This window comes from Schistocerca nitens, chromosome 11, assembly GCF_023898315.1.
Source record: "Schistocerca nitens isolate TAMUIC-IGC-003100 chromosome 11, iqSchNite1.1, whole genome shotgun sequence".
Taxonomy (NCBI): Eukaryota; Metazoa; Arthropoda; class Insecta; order Orthoptera; family Acrididae; genus Schistocerca; species Schistocerca nitens.
Genome location: NC_064624.1, coordinates 12,735,468 through 12,753,720, shown reverse-complemented (window position 1 = coordinate 12,753,720; position 18,253 = coordinate 12,735,468). Strand labels below are relative to the sequence as shown.

The 18,253-nt window shown below is 43.9% G+C and overlaps 1 protein-coding gene across 1 annotated transcript in view; it reads left to right on the top strand.

Moving 5' to 3' along the window:
• Positions 1 to 7,674, top strand: part of LOC126213569 (poly [ADP-ribose] polymerase tankyrase-1-like) — a 115,121-nt gene extending 107,447 nt beyond the window's left edge. Inside the window, exon 4 of the mRNA XM_049941416.1 lies at positions 7,113 to 7,674. Within this exon, the coding sequence (XP_049797373.1) occupies positions 7,113 to 7,593 (481 nt within the window). The 3' untranslated portion in view covers positions 7,594 to 7,674. The remainder of the gene's footprint in view (positions 1 to 7,112) is intronic.
• The last annotated feature ends 10,579 nt before the right edge of the window (positions 7,675 to 18,253 follow it).

Below are 18,253 nucleotides of genomic sequence, written 5' to 3'. Positions count from 1 at the left end.
ACACACACACACACACACACACACACACACACACACACACACACACACACACACACAAGCAGACATCTCACAAGCAGACATATTTAAAGACCATATGTCTGCTTGTGAGATGTCTGCTTGTGTCTGTATATGTGTGGATGGATATGTGTGTGTGTGTGTGAGTGTATACCCGTCCTTTTTTCCCCCTAAGGTAAGTCTTTCCACTCCCGGGATTGGAATGACTCCTTACCTTCTCCCTTAAAACCCACATCCTTTCGTCTTTCCCTCTCCTTCCCTCTTTCCTGATGAGGCAACAGTTTGTTGCGAAAGCTTGAATTTTGTGTGTATGTTTGTGTTCGTTTGTGTGTCTGTCGACCTGCCAGCACTTTCATTTGGTAAGTCACATCATCTTTGTATATATATATACAAACTTTTCTGCTTCTGTTTAAATCTTCTATCCATTCCACAGGGGTGGTTTTCTGTGTGTGCCTTTTCAGGATTTAAATGACAAAAGTGATTGTAAATCAAACAATGGAAAGTCCAGGATGGAATATAACAATATTATGAAAAGGAAATTTGGTACTCGCCATATAATAGTGATGCTGTGTCGCAGATAGGCACAACAAAAAGACTGTCACAATATAAGCTTTCGGCCAGTAAGACCTTTGTCGAAAATACACACACATACACACAGACGGAAATGCAACTCACACACACATGACTGCAGCCTCTGGCAGTTGAAGCCCCACTGCGAGCAACAGCATCAGTGCAGGATGGGAGTGGCAACTGAGTGGGGGTAAGGAGGAGGCTGGGGCAGGGGAGGGAGGGTAACAGGATAGGGTTGGGGGACAGTTAAGAGCTGCTGGAGAGAGGGTAGTGTGACTGTAATAAATAGATGACAATTTTTTTACAGTTAAGACAATAATGGCAAATAATTGCAGTGAAGAGCAAACATCAGAATGAGATTTTCACTCTGCAGCGGAGTGTGCGCTGATATGAAACTTCCTGGCAGATTAAAACTGTGTGCACGACCGAGACTCGAACTCGGGACCTTTGCCTTTCACGGGCAAGTGCTGTAACAACTGTGCTACCGAAGCACGACTCACGCCCGGTACTCACAGCTTTACTTCTGCCAGTACCTCGTCTCCTTGCCCGCGAAAGGCAAAGGTCGGGCACACAGTTTTAATCTGCCAGGAAGTTTCAACAAACATCAGGTTTCCACATCGTACAAGAAAATGAAAGGGCAAAGTCAGTGCCAGTGGGACAGTTAACAGATGAGGACGTAGCACGACACCAGACACAGGAAGTGGATTACAAAACAAATTTGTTTATGCATTTTACCAATGTGTGTGCAAAACCAGAGAGAAGTAGAGCTGCAGCAGACTACAGTTACGGTTAGAATTTCTGTGAAAGGTAATGACAGCATACTACTACCCCGTTTCACCAAACAAGAAAATGATAAATGTGCTAGAAGACCAAATCACCTTCAAAAATTAAGGTAGCAAGGATTGGTGGGTTACCTATGGAACTATACGAGGAGCTATGTTGATAACTGGCACCGACTTCACACACATGCGTAATGGACAATATTTCTTAGAGATCTTGCTGAGGGACTTGAGAAGTCTATCCCACAGTACTAAAATAGATCATTACTGTACGATAACAGATTATTAATATGTGAATTAAAAAATTTTAGCGCACCTTCTTATGACACCATTATCAATAAAAAGTGTGATTTGGCAGGGATGACTTCTTTCAGTAATATTATATGCGACTACCGTGAACCACCTCTTAAAATGCTACAAAGGTCCAAGGTTAGCAATAGGAAGGAGACGTCAGGAATGTCAAGTCTATTTGCTGATCAAGAAGAAGAATGATTTAGAGAAACAAAACAAATAATATCGAGGCAAAAGGAGTGAATGTGAATTATAGGAAATCACAGGGTGAGAAGTGTGTGACATCTAACATCATAATCATAATTAAGATTAACATAACTGAGTAGAAATGTTCCTTAGATCTAACACCTTACCCAACCTGAGATACATGATTTAAGATAATTAAGAGAATAAACAAAATAAACAAAATGCAGTATATGCACCAGTAAAAGATAATGACACAACAATTTAGAATAAGCTCTAATTAATAACCTTGATGAACACAAACATCATTAAAATTAATTATTTAGAAACAGTCTTTCCAATAATCATTACATTTGCTAAGAGGAAAAATTGGTGGTAGACTGTATGGTAAGGTAACGTAAATACAGTCTTTAGAACCTGAATGCCACAGCGCAAGCAAGTACCATTAGGCGTAGATCAAGCAGTAACGCTGAACATCAGGAAGAGCAGGAAAACACTTCAAAACAACCACAATCCTACATTCAAATATCGTGTAACGGTTGATGATAAATCCTCAACTAGGTTATATTTGACAGTATTATATGGAAACCAGTTGCTTACAAGGAAAATGTTCATATTCCATTACAGACAGCATGATTCCAAGCCAGCTGGTATGAGGCAAGGAGTGGTGTGTTTCTTACTGTAGATTAGTTATGCAGCAGGATTCTGTTAAGCCCAGGTCCACAGTGCCCAGAATGTCATTTAGTCATCACAATCCCATGTGGAACTAAATGAGGGGGAAAAGAGACTTGATCACCCATGAAAATGAGAGGCACACTGAACTGAACCATAACTTCCATTGGATTGAATGAACCCCCTTACACTAAGCACAGCACTGTGACGTGGCTGCAAGGACAATTTATGAAAGCTACTACAGTCAACAGAAAGCATTCATATCTGCGGAATTAAAAGAAATTCCGAGTATCATCTACAAGTGAAAAAAAAATTAAATCATCACATTCGTGGCTGATTTAGAGGAAAAGAGGAACATAGTTTACATTTCAAATACTCCTAAACAACAAAAGATACTAAATATGATGATACCTCTTTCTTTTATGTATGCTATGCACATATGGATTCCAAGGTGAATTACATCAGGTATTTTCTCACAGAAGTCCATATTAAAGAGAATTTGCTTTGACTTTTTTTTGCCAGGAAGCAAGATTTTTTGTTTTTTTGGATAAGAATGACTAACATATTTCTGATGAAGCCAGATTTTTGCATTTTAAACGAGCAATTCTACAGAGTTATTTTTAAGAATAAACTTGTAATAGTGAGAAATTAAGATTTTAGTCTCTTTTTTTTTCATTTTAGAAGAAGGAAAATAAAATCATGATTTGAAGAAACAGGAAGGCTGAAATTATTCATGTTTCAGGAATAAAGATTTCCTTTAAATTATTATTCACACTTAAGGATTAAGAAGATAGTTTACAGATTGCTTGCACTAAGAAAAAATATCTATATTCTCACTTGATGTGACAAAAATTTTCTGGTATCACTACAGGCTAATCACACAGAATGTTTTGATTTGGTATCATTCCATGTCTTTACATCTTTTCTAATTTTATTACTGTTGATTCATTAACTTGATTCAAATGCATTTAAATGAGTTGACTAAATTTTTTGTCCATGTAAGGTATGTTTTCTTAAAATCTGCTCATCATAACTGATTTTTTTGACATTAGCCTTTTCTTACATTCAGATATCTTTAGATGAAACAGTTTTGTAATATTTTACTTCACTAGAGAAAAAGAGAAGAAAACTAAAGTTAAAAATTATCAGTGAAACATCTTGTTTCCAAAATGATAAAGTTCAGAGTATTTGAAGCATAATTATTTTGTTTGTTTAGCTAGTGTCCCTGGTATTTTTCTAACTACAGGTTTCTCCTTTCAGCTTTTAGTATTTTTTCAAACTTCATAAATGTAAAATAATTCGAATATGGCTGAGCAGTGAGTAATATGTAAAAGCAGATTGTTGGTAACACTGCAGCATTTTGGACTGAACTATTGCTGTTAATGGTGTTCATAAGCATGTAGTATTCTTGAGAGAATGACGAAGTAGGTGTGAAGACATTTTGTATACTCGTGTGTGTGATTGTCTCCCTGACTGCGAGTCATTCATCATATGCAGTGACACTAAGGAAAGGAACAACACACACCAAACCACTTGTTGACCCATCTCAGTCCACAGCTATTCAGGGTGTAGGGCATAGCTGTACTCAGTTCACACCCCAGGCACAGCCCTACGGGTTGACATTGCTGCCAGTAACAACACACACTCAAAAAGTGGAAACTTCTCCCCCTGCAGATGACACACGTGGCTGCTTCAACAACAGTTTTAGAGTAAATGGTTCCCAACCTCTTAACAGCCAATTATTCAGAGGCACAGGAATACCCTTACGAATGTCCCACCTTACAGAGAAGATCTTGTAAGTGTATTGTCATATCGCTGGCTTAGTTGTGGAGTATCTTTGCAGGCAGCCGCGTCTGTAGAGAGTCCAGCGCGGGACACGGAACTGTTATGTTGTGTAATGTGTAGCTCTGCATATGAGAGGCACTGTTAGCATGGAAGTTAAAGTTTTGCTACAAGTACTATTACAGTAAAATGATAAAATAAGTAAATAATTCAGAGGAAAGTGCGTCAGGATGTAAAAATGAGCAGTGCTGCTGCTAACATATTTGTGTATCCTATCGTTGCGTGTCATACCATACAGTATCAGTCATCCGCGCCGTGTTTGGTCTCCCAGAATGAACTGATGTGAATCAGTAGAAATCAGTTACCATAAAAGAGTGCAATCAAGTGCCAGTGACTTGTAGCGAGCGTGAGAACATGCGTTCAGTCATCGCGTTTCAGCATTATCAACAATCAGCTGTGCCACGATGGTTACGTGCACGCTTGTATAAGTGAGAACTGAGAAAATAACTTTACGAACAGTGTGAAAATATCATTACTAGTGTCAAAGAGGACTGGTACCACATATCTGTGTATGCATGATGAGTGTAAGAACTTTCGTGCAATCATTCGGCTTCCGCATTATCAACAATCACCCACATCGTGTCGGTTACGCGTATGCTCGTCCGAATGATATTAAGGACTGTTAATCATCCATTAATTGGGATAACACTTCTGAATTAGAATGTAAACAGTGCAACCTGCGATTTTCCTTTAATCGTCTCAGAATATAATTGTTCATATCAGACGTCAAACAGTGTTGTGTTTTAACGTTGAGTGGCTCCTCTAAACCCGCTTGCATAATTCGATAAATAATTTCAGGCAAGACAGCAGCAGTGTGGAGCAGAACAATACGACCACCGCGGGATTATAAGGTGTGTGGTGTGGACAGGGTGCACGGTCAAGAAACAGTCACGAAACGACAACAGTTTAAAAGGTACCACCCCACCCATTTGTACTCCCGGGCGTGTTACAATCTGTTGGACTGGAGCAGGAGGTTTCTTGCATAGGAAGCTATGAGACAGCCAGCTGATAACTAACTTGTTAGTCCAACAGAATTCACAATAATAATGAGAGTAGGAGATAGGGTAAATGTCTTGAAATGTCACACAGATCTGAACCAGTTTGCAGCTGACAGCCAAAGCAACAGCATTGTTGGTAGACACAGTGGCAACTGTCTGTACACGAACCACCTTGGTTGCTCCATACCAAAGTGGCTGATTCCACAGTTGGGGGGCGTGACACTTATTCGTAGAATGTTTTACATTAGTAGACACCACTTACACCCCTTCTGTGTTTTAAAAGGAAGTATTAGCACTGGTAGGGTTCCGTACCAGACACTGTATCCATTTGAAGTGGTGCACACTCAATAAGCAGGCAAAACAGGCTCACAATATCCAACAGTGCTATTGCTAGGAATGCAATGGGAAGGAGGGAGGATGGGGTCAAAATCACTACCAGCCACTGTACAGTCATTCAAAATTCACATAGTCTATCTCATCAGCTGATAGGAAAGATCAAAAAATGTTTTTTTGTTGATGATTGGTTCATTCTTTAATGTTCCTGTCAAGTTTTGTTTTTATGATTTGTGTATATTCATACTAATTTTCAGAACACCGAGGTCCATTTTGAGCATATGAAATGCCTGAGCTCATAGTCTTTAATTTGTTTGCGCAAATTCACTTCCAGTTGGACAGCAACATCAGTATCTTCATGTGTATATAATATTCATAGAAAGAGTGTGAGAGTTTGGTTTGTGGTTAGTGGGTATATCAGATATCATGTCTCCCTTGTTGGAATAATAAAAACACTTTATCGTTAGTTGCCCTTCCTTTATAAAGAACTCCTTGCCATATCAGACAGATTGTTTGTGGTGTCTACTATGTTCATTGTAATAAGGCAGTGATGTGCCAATGACAAGGTGCCATTTCTCTCTACATACATAAACAGTATGAGATACACAGTGTGGTCATGAAGCCAAGATTTACTTGCCATTAGATGCATGGCAGCCACTAGGATTTAGTTAAAAACTGTGTGTGTGTGAGTGTGTGTGGGTGTGCGCGCGCATGAGCGACTAATTGCATGTGAGTGTTATCATGCAAGCATATTTATCTGTGCATGTGTGCACACTCCAACAAGTGGGTTTGAGTCTAGGAAGGGGGGTAAGGTGAGGCAAATTAGTATAATTGTTACATGTAAAACATTTTGATGAAATGTTTTTCTGGTATCAGTATTTTTTTTTCTGTTTGATGTGCTTGTCATGAAGCTTGTGAATAAATGGACTGAAATCTTTTGCTAACATGTCAGGAAGTTTTCTTCAAAAATATAGAGATGTGATGTGATTTGTGTGTTCCATTTGCAGGTGTTATAGGTGAGGTGACCGCAACAAAAACACACACACACACACACACACACACACACACACACACACACACACACACACACACACAAAAACTAGACTATTATCTGTGTTAAGCAGTTTTGTGCTTCACTGAAAGAGATGCTCAACACAATGTGAATGCATAATGTGTCAAGTTAAGTAGTACAGCAAATATTTAATGGAAACTGGGTGAAAACTTTGATGATTGGTTACTGCTATGCATTTCTACTTCATATACTGATTTCCAAACTATTCTGTATCTTATAAGGGATCTTTCTAGATTTCTGATTTGTCACTGGGCTGATGTGTATTCACAACTGCTTCCACATTCACTTCTATGATAGTTTTCTTCATTTTGAGTATGTGTTTGTAGTAAAGTGTAAGAATGTTCATGTTCTGTGCAGGAGTCTTTCTGGAGAGGAGAAAGCCAGGAGGCTGAAGCAGGCAGCTAAGTCAGGATCGGTGCAGGAGCTGCGAGCGTTGCTGTCTGTGGGTGCAGATGTGGATGCGGGGGACAGATGTGGGTGGACCGCCCTGTACTGTGCGGCACTGGAGGGACACGTGGAGGCTGTGAGGAGCCTATTGGAAGGTGGTGCAGACGTGGTTGCCAGAGACAAGTGGCAGAGCACGCCTCTGCACTGTGCCGCCTGCTGGGGCCACGCGACTGTGGTGTGGCTTCTTCTGGCAGCCTCGGCTGACCCTAATGCGAGGGATCAGTGGCGGCAAACTCCGCTGCACTGGGCAGCGATGAATGGCCACGCAGAGACAGTAGCCGAGCTGCTCGAGGCGGGAGCCGACAAGGAGGCTAGGGATGAGGAGGGGAACACCCCCGTGGACCTTGCCAGGCTGTTCGACAAGCAGCAGGTCGTCGAGATGCTGAAGTAATGTTAACATAATGTTAGTAAAACAAATACAATTTGGTACAGGACTTTTTATAATTTTTAAAGTAAAGAGTATAAACAATTAGTACCTTTGTCACTCATTTCCTGCACACCATTACCAAGTACATATAACTGCTCTAGTAACTTCTCAACAAGCACAACAAGAGATACTCGTAAACTAATGTAAGCAAACTTCCTTTTGAGGAAACAATTAAAATAATTTTCCTGAGCAAATATTGTTAAAGTCGCCTTCGCCATCACCGCCGCCACCGTCATCGTCATCGTCGCCATCGCCTTCGCCTTCACCGTCACCGTCACCATCTCCGGCGCCGACTCCAGCCCCGGGACCTGCCACTCCCCGTCATATTCCAATTGTTCCCATCCCCCACAACTCCACCGCCGCCGTCAAGCGCCCCAGTGGCACCTCTGCCTCGTCTGCTCCAAAAAAGGCTCCGCCTCGTCCCCTTCCCCCACCCCTGATGCCATGGATGTCTCCCCGCCCATCCCTGCCCCCTCCTCCTCCTCCTCCTCTACCCCTTCCTCCTACCGCTACCTCCTCTCCCGTCCGGATCCCTCCCTCCTTGAAGCCCGGAATCTCACCCTCTTCCTTCGCCAGAATTGTCCTGGTGCCCCCATCTCCCTCCTCACTCCTCACCGTGATTCGGTACTCATCTCCTCCCCCAGCCCTACCCTCCACACAGACCTCCTTTCCCGCATCCCTGTCACCCGCTTTGGCCCCCATGCCTCTCTCACCCCTGCTCCCTCGCCACCTCCCTCCCGCCAACCCCAACCTCCGCGTCGCCCGCCGACCCTCACCGCCGTGATCACTCGGCTCAGTCCAGTGATCACGGAGGAGGAGGTGTTGGCGGAGCTTCAGGCCCATCCCCATCTGGAGGTGCGTGCGGTTCGTCGGATCCACAACGCTGCCGGCCCCACCCGCCTTATGCGGGTTTTTTTGAGCATGCCCCCTCCATAGACCGTCTCCTGAAGGAGGGTGCCCTCCTTTTTAACCAGCATTATAAGGTTGACCCCTCCCGTTCCCCTCCTCAATCCCTCCGCTGCCAAAGGTGCTTGCGGTATAATGCGCACCCAACATCTGAGTGCCGCGAGGCCCCCACCTGCCCGCACTGTAGGCAAGCCCACTTTTTACAGCAGTGCCCCAATCTCCAGTCCCCTCCCTCCTGTAATACCTGTAACCTCCCTCATCCCACTTACTCCCAGAAGTGTAAGGCCCGACCCCCTCCTACCACTCCTAAACTCACCGTTCCTGTCCACCCTCTGGACGCCCCCACCCCCACCCCCCCCGGCAACTCCCTTCGCCCATCCCCTACCGCTGAGGACATCATCAGATTCCTCACCATTGTCCTGCAGAATGTTCATCCTTTTCAGCGCCCACACACCCTCCAACAGATCTCCCTCGCCACCCGTTCCGTTTTCCACCTCAAAATGTACGCCACCTACTCGAACAACCACGCCCATTTCGCCTTCTCCCGTCTTGACACCCTCGTTTAAATCCCTGTCATGGCACGGCAGCACCGTATCCTTTTCAACATCCGCTCCCTTCCCGCCAACAAGAACCTCTTCCTACACACCCTTGCCACCCACCGCGTGGACGCCTTCCTCCTTAATGAAACCTTCCTCCAACCCCACCACACCGTCCACACTTCGCCCTACCTCCTCCACCGCTCCGATAATCCCCTCCCAATTGCGCGTGGCGGAGTTGCCATTGGGCACCACCGCCAGATCCCCGTTCGGCTCCAACCTCTCCTTCCCGACCCCACCGAACACCTGATCCTTAGTCTCTTCTTCCCCAGCCTTACCGTTACCTGCGCCACCATCTATGTCCGCCCTAACGCCCCTATTCCCTTCGACTTCCTCTCCCACATTGACCGTACCTTCTCCTAGGTGATCGCCACCGACCTCAACATCCATAGTCCTTCCGCCGCCCAGTTACGGCGGTGGCATCGGTTCCTCTCCTCCCTTCAAGGCGACCTCGTCCCCATCCCCCAGCACACCCGTCCCGAATCCAACTCCACTCCTGATGTTATCCTCTCCTCCCCCAACCTCCTTGGCCGCATAACGGTGGATGTCCTGGAGCCTATTGGTAGCGACCATCTCCCTGTCCTCCTCACCGTTTCAGACGGTCGTCGCCCCCGCCCCGACCCTCGTAATGACCCTCCCCCTAAGTATGTCCATGACTATTCCCGTGCCGACTGGAATGCCTACCGGGATACCCTTTCCACCCAGGTCGACAGCCACCCCTTCACCTACCACCACCCTGACGATGTCACCCATGCCGCCTCCTTTCTCCAGCAGACCTTGTCTGAGGCCATGGAGGCCCACGTCCCTACTGTCGCCATCCACCCCCACCATCCTACCTTACCCCCACAGGCCGTCCTCCTCCTCTGTGAATCCCGTCATCTCTACCGTGCCTTCCTCCAAACGCGTGACCCGGACACACTACGACGCCACCGGCAACTCCAGCGACACATTCGTAATTTGCTCGCGGCTAAGAAACACCGGGACTGGCGACAGACATGCACCCGTTTAAATGCTACCCTACCAATCAACTCGTCCAAGTACTGGTCGGCCTTCTGTCGCCTTACCGGAACTAAACCCTCCCCCTATTATCCTCTTCTCCATGATGATCACCCTTTCCCTGACACCCTTAGTAAGGCCAATCACTTTGCCTCCTACCTCTCCGATGTATTTTCCATCCCCGATGATCCCCAGTTCGATTACTCCCTCTTCCCGGATATCCGCGATCGAACTGACACCTCTGTCCCTCCCATCGCTCCTGGTTTCCAGTACTTGGACAACATTGCACACACGGAACTCACTGCCCCTGTCATTACACAGGATCTCATTGCTACACTCCGCACAAAACGCAACACCGCTCCTGGTCACGATCGTGTCACCTACCTTCACCTTCGTGAAGCTCCTGTCTCTTTCCTCTCCACCCTGGCCAGGCTCTACAATGTAGTCCTGTCCACCGGTTACTACCCCGACCTGTGGAAAACCTCCCGTATCCTCATGTTCCTTAAACCTGGCAAACCGCCGTCCGCCGTCTCCTCCTACCGTCCCATCAGCCTTACCTCGGTCTTCAGCAAGGTCCTGGAATCTATCCTCACCCGACGCATCCACCAGCATCTCCGCCAGCACCGCCTCCTTCCCGTTACCCTGTGTGGCTTTCGGCCGTCCTTCTCTTCAGACGACAGTCTCCTCCACCTCACTCATCTCCTTTCCGAACAGCTTAATTCCCGTCGCTCCGCAATCTTCCTCCCCCTGGACCTCGAACGTGCATATGACCGCATATGGCATTCCGGTCTCCTCTTCAAGCTCCAAACCTTCGCCCTTCCCATTAACTACGTCCGTCTGATCGGCTCCTTTCTCTCCCGCCGTCCTTCCTATGTCACCATCCATAACACTGATTCCTACACCTTTTTCCCCTCTGCCGGTGTGCCCCAGGGCTCCATCCTCTCCCCCCTTCTGTACCTTTTGTACACGGCGGACATGCCGCCGCCGTCACCCCCCGTCCACCTTCTCCAGTTTGCCGCTGACACCGCCTTCCTTGCCCTTGCCCCCACCCTGCAGCGCTCCCAACACCTTCTCCAATCCCATCTTGACCGGTTCACCGCTTGGTGCAACCAGTGGTTGCTCAAGGTCAATCCTTCCAAAACCCAGGCGATCATTGTAGGCAAAACCACCCCTTCCTTCCGCCTCCTTGATTTCTACATCACCATCTATGGCCGTCCTATCGCCCTCACTCCCACTGTTAAGTACCTTGGCGTCACCCTTGACCGTCGCCTCTCCTGGACTCCCCACCTCCGGACAATCCAAGCCAAGGCACACTCCCGACAGTCTCCTCGAGCTCCTCTCCGGCCGTAAGTGGGGTCTGGACCCCTCCACCATCCTCCACACCTATAAATCCCTCATCCACCCTATCCTTTGTTATGCCCATCCGGCTTGGATCTCCGCCTCCCCTACCTTTTATAAATCCCTCCAAATCCTTGAACGCCATGCTCTCCACCTCGCCTATCGCATCCGTCTCCCCTCCCCTATGCGGATCCTGTATGATCTCATCCCCTTCCCCCACCTCCTCCTTTTCCTTGAAAGGATACGGATCCTGTACACCTCCCGTAAATTCGATCCTCCTCACCCGCTCGTCTCCCCGATCCTCTCCCACCCCCGCCCGCTGCCGCACCTGTATTCCCACGTCCCACCCGGTCTCCATCTCTCCACCCTCCTTACCCTCTCCCAAGGTGGCTTCCGCCAGCTCCCCCTCCCTGATGATGTCCTCCTCCCCTCCATCTATCCCTCCTATCAACTTTGACCCTGCCCCCCCACTTCCGATGTCCTTTCCTTTGGGCACCCTCCCTCCCTTCTCTTTCCTTTTCCCCCTTCCCCTTCCCCTCCCTCCACCCCTCTTCCCCCGGGCTTCCCCTCCCCCTTCCCCCCTCCCCCTCTCTCCCGTGCCCCTGGCATCTCTGCTCTGCTCTGCTCTACCCTCTCCCTCTCCCACTCCCCTTCCTCCTCCTCCTCCCTTGGCAGGTCCCCGGACTCGCACACGCTCAGTGAACATTCGCGCGCCGGAGATCATCGCCATCAGTGTCTCGTGTGTGTGCATTCGTCTGCGTTTAGTGTTCTTTCGTCGTCACGCCTCATCTGTTCACGTGTGCCGTCGCTGTCGTCCGTCTTCTGTGCGCCGTGTCAACAAGTGTTAGTGTTTTTTCGTCCAGCGTGAACGGCTTCATGTTTATTGTTTTTGTATCTACATTCTTTGCCCGCCATTTTTTTGTATTGTCTGTGTCACCTATATATCGTATTATTGTACCCCTTAAGGCTGAAGAGCAGCGTATTATGCTGCTGCCAGCCTGCCTTGTATGAGGTGCTTAAAATTACAATAAAGAAAAAAAAATTAAGTACCCACAAGACGACTGCAGCTATTCCTTCAATACATTGGCTAATTTGAGAGCACATGTGGAGAAAAAGCACATGGTTCGAACTGCGGATGAAATGATTGTATGTCAGTCAATGGACAGTAAGAAACACCGCATAATAATAAGTTTTTACTATTCGATAGTAGGAATGTTTCTGGTAAAACTATAGAATTTCGCTCTACGTGCATTCAGTAATCTGGTGCAATGTTGTACTGCAAAGTTTCTTTCAGTTCACATGAAAGGATTATTTGTATTAACAGCCTAGTCTTAGAAGACATAAAAGTCACAATCATTGTAATCCACAATGGGTAATTAATAAACTTTATTTTTACTGTCCATAAATTGTGTAGAAAGTTTTTTTTTTTCGTATGACTCAACGCATGGACCCCAGATTGGGATCCAGTTTGCCGGCCGTTGTGGCCGAGCGGTTCTAGGTGCTTCAGTCGAAAACCGCGCTGCTGCTACGGTCGCAGGTTCGAATCCTGCCTCGGGCACGGATGTGTGTGATGTCCTTAGGTTAGTTAGGTTTAAGTAGTTCTAAGTTGTAGGGGGCTGATGACCTTAGATGTTAAGTCTCATAGTGCTCAGAGCCATTTGAACCATTTTTTTGAATCCAGTTTCACGTGTAACAGATTTCTCTTAGCAAAAGGAACAATTTAGACATACCGGGAGATAGTGAGCAAATTCTGAAGCTGTGGGAATAAATTGCTGTCACTTGTTAACTCTCACTCCAAGAAAGGAGGTCAACACTGTGCCACCAATGAGAAGGTGCCAGTTCAACGAACACCAAAGAAAGAGACCTTCAGTCTGAAAAGTGTCTTTGGTAAACCAACCCTGGCTGAAAAGTCAAATGTTGCTAGTGCTTTGGTGCGACCCGACAGTGAAGTGTTGAGTGTACATGTTGGCTTTGATCACACATACTCTAAGAATTAAATTTATCTGTCCTACAGTTGTGTGTGCACGTTTGTGTATCACGGTTTACAGGCCTACTGGGGAAACTCGCCATGTAAAAAAAATGAGTAACGCATCATACTCGGTACCTCAGGGTGACGTGGAAATCCGAGTGTACTTAATAAAGACATTGTCACTGTTTGTGTGTTTCTTTTTAGTCATTTATCCTATTGCATATAGTTAACAAAATGTAACTGAAATATCTACTAAACTATTACATTAATTGGACCATGTACATAGTCATTTCAATTGGTTTTGCTATTTTTCACAGGTAACGTATGAATATTCACCAGAATCCTACAGTACCAATTTTTTTCCAGTTGACAACTGAATGAAGTCAAAAAGCAAAATTTTCTTGGCCAAGCTGAAAATTGTTTATTCAGTTCTAGTTATTATTCTTTATATTAAAACAGTCCCCGAGAATCTATTTTGCTGACTTTCTCGGTCTAATTTTCTGTATTTAACATGTCGGTTACGACATGCTTTGTGACGGATGTTTTGTCACCAGGCATATGGCATCAGATGTGTGGCTTTTAGAGACAATATTGCAGTCGACGTGTTAACAGCTTTTCGGGACCTCGAGTGTGAAGTATATGCATCTAGAAGTCTTGTTTAAAAAGTGCAGCCAAAATTCTAATGTCTGTCTGAGGAATTTTCCTTTAATGGAATGTTTTTTCCCAATAATTCAGTTAATGCCTAGTAATTACTTAACATGGTAAAGTGCTGTGAAGCCAACACCAGCCCCAGCAGAGCCGTCTGCCATGGCTGCTGGCAACTTTGTGACATTTAGGGATAATATACAAAAGTGGGCTGTGCAAGAGGTTCAGCCTAGTTTTCTTTGATTAAAGCAATTAAAATCAAACTTGTGAAGCATCTTAAAAACCACATACTCATCACTATAATTTAAATGTTTACATTGAAATGGTTCTGACATGTGCATAATATATGGAAATGTTATATTTTCTTGAAATCTTAAGAACCAAACCTGTTGGTTGAATTAACATATGAGTAAACCCATCACAATAGCTCTATGTTATGCATCAATTAGCTGTAGTTACAGGCTAAGTAAACATGTACAGAAAACTGTTCATATAAATTTTATTATAAAGCTTGCAAAAGTTATAGAAAAGATGGACAACAAGATAAACTTGTGTAGGCATCATTGTAAATACATTTTTACTTCAAGAAAGCTGAATAGGATAATAATCTCAAGATGCCTTAAATTGCATGACACATATTACCAATCAGGTATTTTCTGTTGGAGAAATAATCTGGTTTTTCAGAATTTTTTCATTTGTTCTTGTGAAAAACCTTGTATCAAACAGCTGTTTTTCTACGCTCAATCCGTTATTACGTGCATGTAATTTTCGTGACCCAATGGTAGCTATCTTAAGGCTGTATGCAAACCACCAGATAAACATGTCTACATAGTTGGTCTGCACTGTGAATGTCTCCTTCAATTCCATGTGGATGCCTCTGACATAAAAGTATAAGCCTATGGTAATTTTATTAAATGCTTTCTTGCTGTGTTGACCTATATCAATGGTGACATAAGAAAGTTTTTACTGGATCGGGATTTGAACCCGTGTCTCGTGCTCTCTTGGCAGTTGCACTGACTACTTCACCACCCAGACACAGTGCCCATCCCGACTATGTGGAGTACCTCAGCAAGTCTCCCATCTGACCCAAAATTCCATATGTCACTACTACTGCAGTAGTACCTTCACTACAGCAGTCCATCTCACTCGCCGCATCCGTGAGATATTCCTGCAAATGTCTCTGAGTGTATGAGTGCATCTGAACTGAAGAAACTTCCCCAATGCCAAGCTAGGCTATGTACAGATACAATTGTATGCACGGTGACTGTTCTTTCAGATGTCAAAGAATGGATTACGTGCATATAATTGTAGAAATATAACTAGTTGTCTTACGACCGAGGTGTCCACATCAGTCTGAAGAAGTCCGTGGAATCTAGTAAAAAAAAAAATGGTGGCACCTGCATAATGCAGACCAACTATGTGATATATTTATCTGGTGGTTTATGTATAGCCTTAAGATTAATGGGATGCCGAAACTAGTTGCATATAGTAAAGGATTTATAAAAAGAAAAACAGCTGTTTGGTACAAGGTTTTTCACAAGAATTTGAAGCCAGCTGCAGTCCTATATCCCACCTCTCATGGATTCACAAAAAGAAGAAAAAATCATTCATTGCCCTTAGAATTTCTCTGAAAATATTACCCATTACGTGGAATGACCAGATGCTGCATTCAGAACAAGAATTTTGGAGACCTATGCAGTACCAATGCCTGGTAAGTGCTAGATCAAAATATGACCTCTTCCCACACCTCTTCATTTTCTACCTCATGCATTTAAGAACTCGTTCACACAGAGTGATCGTACAGACGTACTTGATTTTGCCCATCACACAGACTGGCACGTGATTGAACTTGAACGTGGCATCAGAGCTCACTCTCCAGAATTTACACGAATCAGGGGACTCGTGTGCGCAGATGTGGTGCCAGCTCCCTCCGGCGACCTATTGAGGCTTCGTCGATTCCGTGCAAAAACGCATCGTCACTGTTATCCGTGCTGAAGATAGACGTACCGGCTGTTAGGTAGGTGGTCAAAGTGTTCTGGTTAGTCGGTGTGCGTAGCTGTACTCAGTCGAGGATAGACTGTAGCCTTTCATCGAGTTGATCACTTATTTTCATTTCTTTACGAGAATATAACATCGTTTCAATCTGTAGGAACAGGAAACAGTTCATTAGAGAAATCCCACAAACAGTATGGTGGGGTCAGTCTGGCCCCAAACTTAGCTGCTCTAAACACAGCCACTTGGTTTTACAGTTCAGAGTGCAAAGTATGCAGACCTACAGCACTAAAATTTTACAAGCATTCAGTCTAAACATAAACAAAATTCCCTGGCATCCATATTACCCCACCACACTGGTTACAGGTTAGATAGGCTATGCCTGATGACTTGGCAGACATTTGTAAAAGAAAGAAATGAAGGTAGTTAACTGAGATGATGGAAAAAAAAGAGGCAAGTGAAAGTAAAGAGTATCATTGAAGTAAAGATGCACTTGAAAATTGCATAAAAGAAGTAAATTTTGTGAATTAATTGGAATATATTTCTAAATCTTGCAGTGTACAGAAACAACTAACTTTCAGTTTATTTAAATAATATTACTATTTGCCTAAATAAACACTTGCATAATATTTATTGTACATACATTTTCAATAAAAAAGTTTTGGTTGCCAGCAGCTTCTCAAGAAGTAATGTATCTTATACAAATTCATCCCACCAAATACAGTAACAAATTGTAAAGTGAAAGAGTTAAAAATGATTGTTTCAATAATTTTCTGTAAAGTGATCGGAATAATAGTGTTAACCCATTCTACAGAAATTCTGCAAGTTCTTCTTAGTGTTTCAGCAAGTTACATGATTCATGTTTTATGTACTTTTAAATTATTCATAATTTAAGTGAACACACTGAAAACAGAAAAAAATATAATAATTCAATTAAAAATAAATACAAGCTGACACACTAGCAGGACCATGAAACAAAAAATACAGATTGAATTTCCATGTACAATGTACCATTATATCTGTATAGGAACTTACTTTTATTTTTTAAAATAAATGCAAAAGGGAAAAGTGTGCAAGGATTAAATAATTATGGGTAAATCACCAGAAAATATTAAGCAAACAACAGTATATGTTTTAGCCACTTTTGACGACTAATTAGTAATGCATTTCAGACATTGCCCATCATCAGAATATCTGTCCAGAAACATCACAAAATATGTATGACACATTAAGCGTACTTAGATTCGTAGGCAAATAAGTTAACATACCAGAGAAAAAAAACTTTACCTCAGAGTATCACGCCAAGTGTTATCTATCGTAACTTTGGAGCTCTCAACTCACAGCATTCTGCCATCACATAATTAGCTGTTATAACATACCACTAATTGACTTGGTTGCAGAAGTGCTGAGTTCATTTGTCATATTTTGACAGATAATTAACAAAAATCATCTGAAAAACCATAAAAACAGTACATCATGCTAAATGATTTTTTATTCCTTTAGGAAAACTAATAATCACAATTGAGAGTGCAAAGTTCACATTGGAACAAAAGTACAGTATTAATACAGGTGGTATGGGCAAGAGACGGAGGGAAGGGAAGGGACAAGGGGGATGTAGTGAGAGGCTTCCGAATTAATCTCAGCTTATGTAAATGAGAACCAGCAATCTCTGGTATTAATAAATTTAAAATAGGGAATAGAAGCTTACTGTAAGTCTATTTATTAGGTATTGCGCATACATGTAACAAGTTGAAGGTGAAATTTCTTTAAAGTGCCTAAACAGGTTATTAATTATTCCAGCATTTAGGTAAGAACACACAATATATTCAATACAATGTTATTCGAGTGCTGAGAAACCGTCAGCCTCTGTGAACAGTAGTAAGTCACATATTTAGCCTTTTTTTGTTTGTTTTCATAGTTTAATTCTTAAGTTAGAAATTGTAGGATGGATAGGGTGTGTGCTAGACACAAGAGGAGCAGACTGCAGTTCATGATCAGCTGAAAGTGCTTTTAACTACGGTCAGCTGTCTTCAGGCTGCTGCATGCAAGTGTAATGGTGGCGGAGAAACTGGTGCATTGCTTGGAACAGCTAACAGCTCAGGTATCATTTGTTTCACCATAGGCTCTGCTGTTGAGGCACCTTCTAGTGTATCTGATGTGCTGGGTCTGCCCAAACCATAGG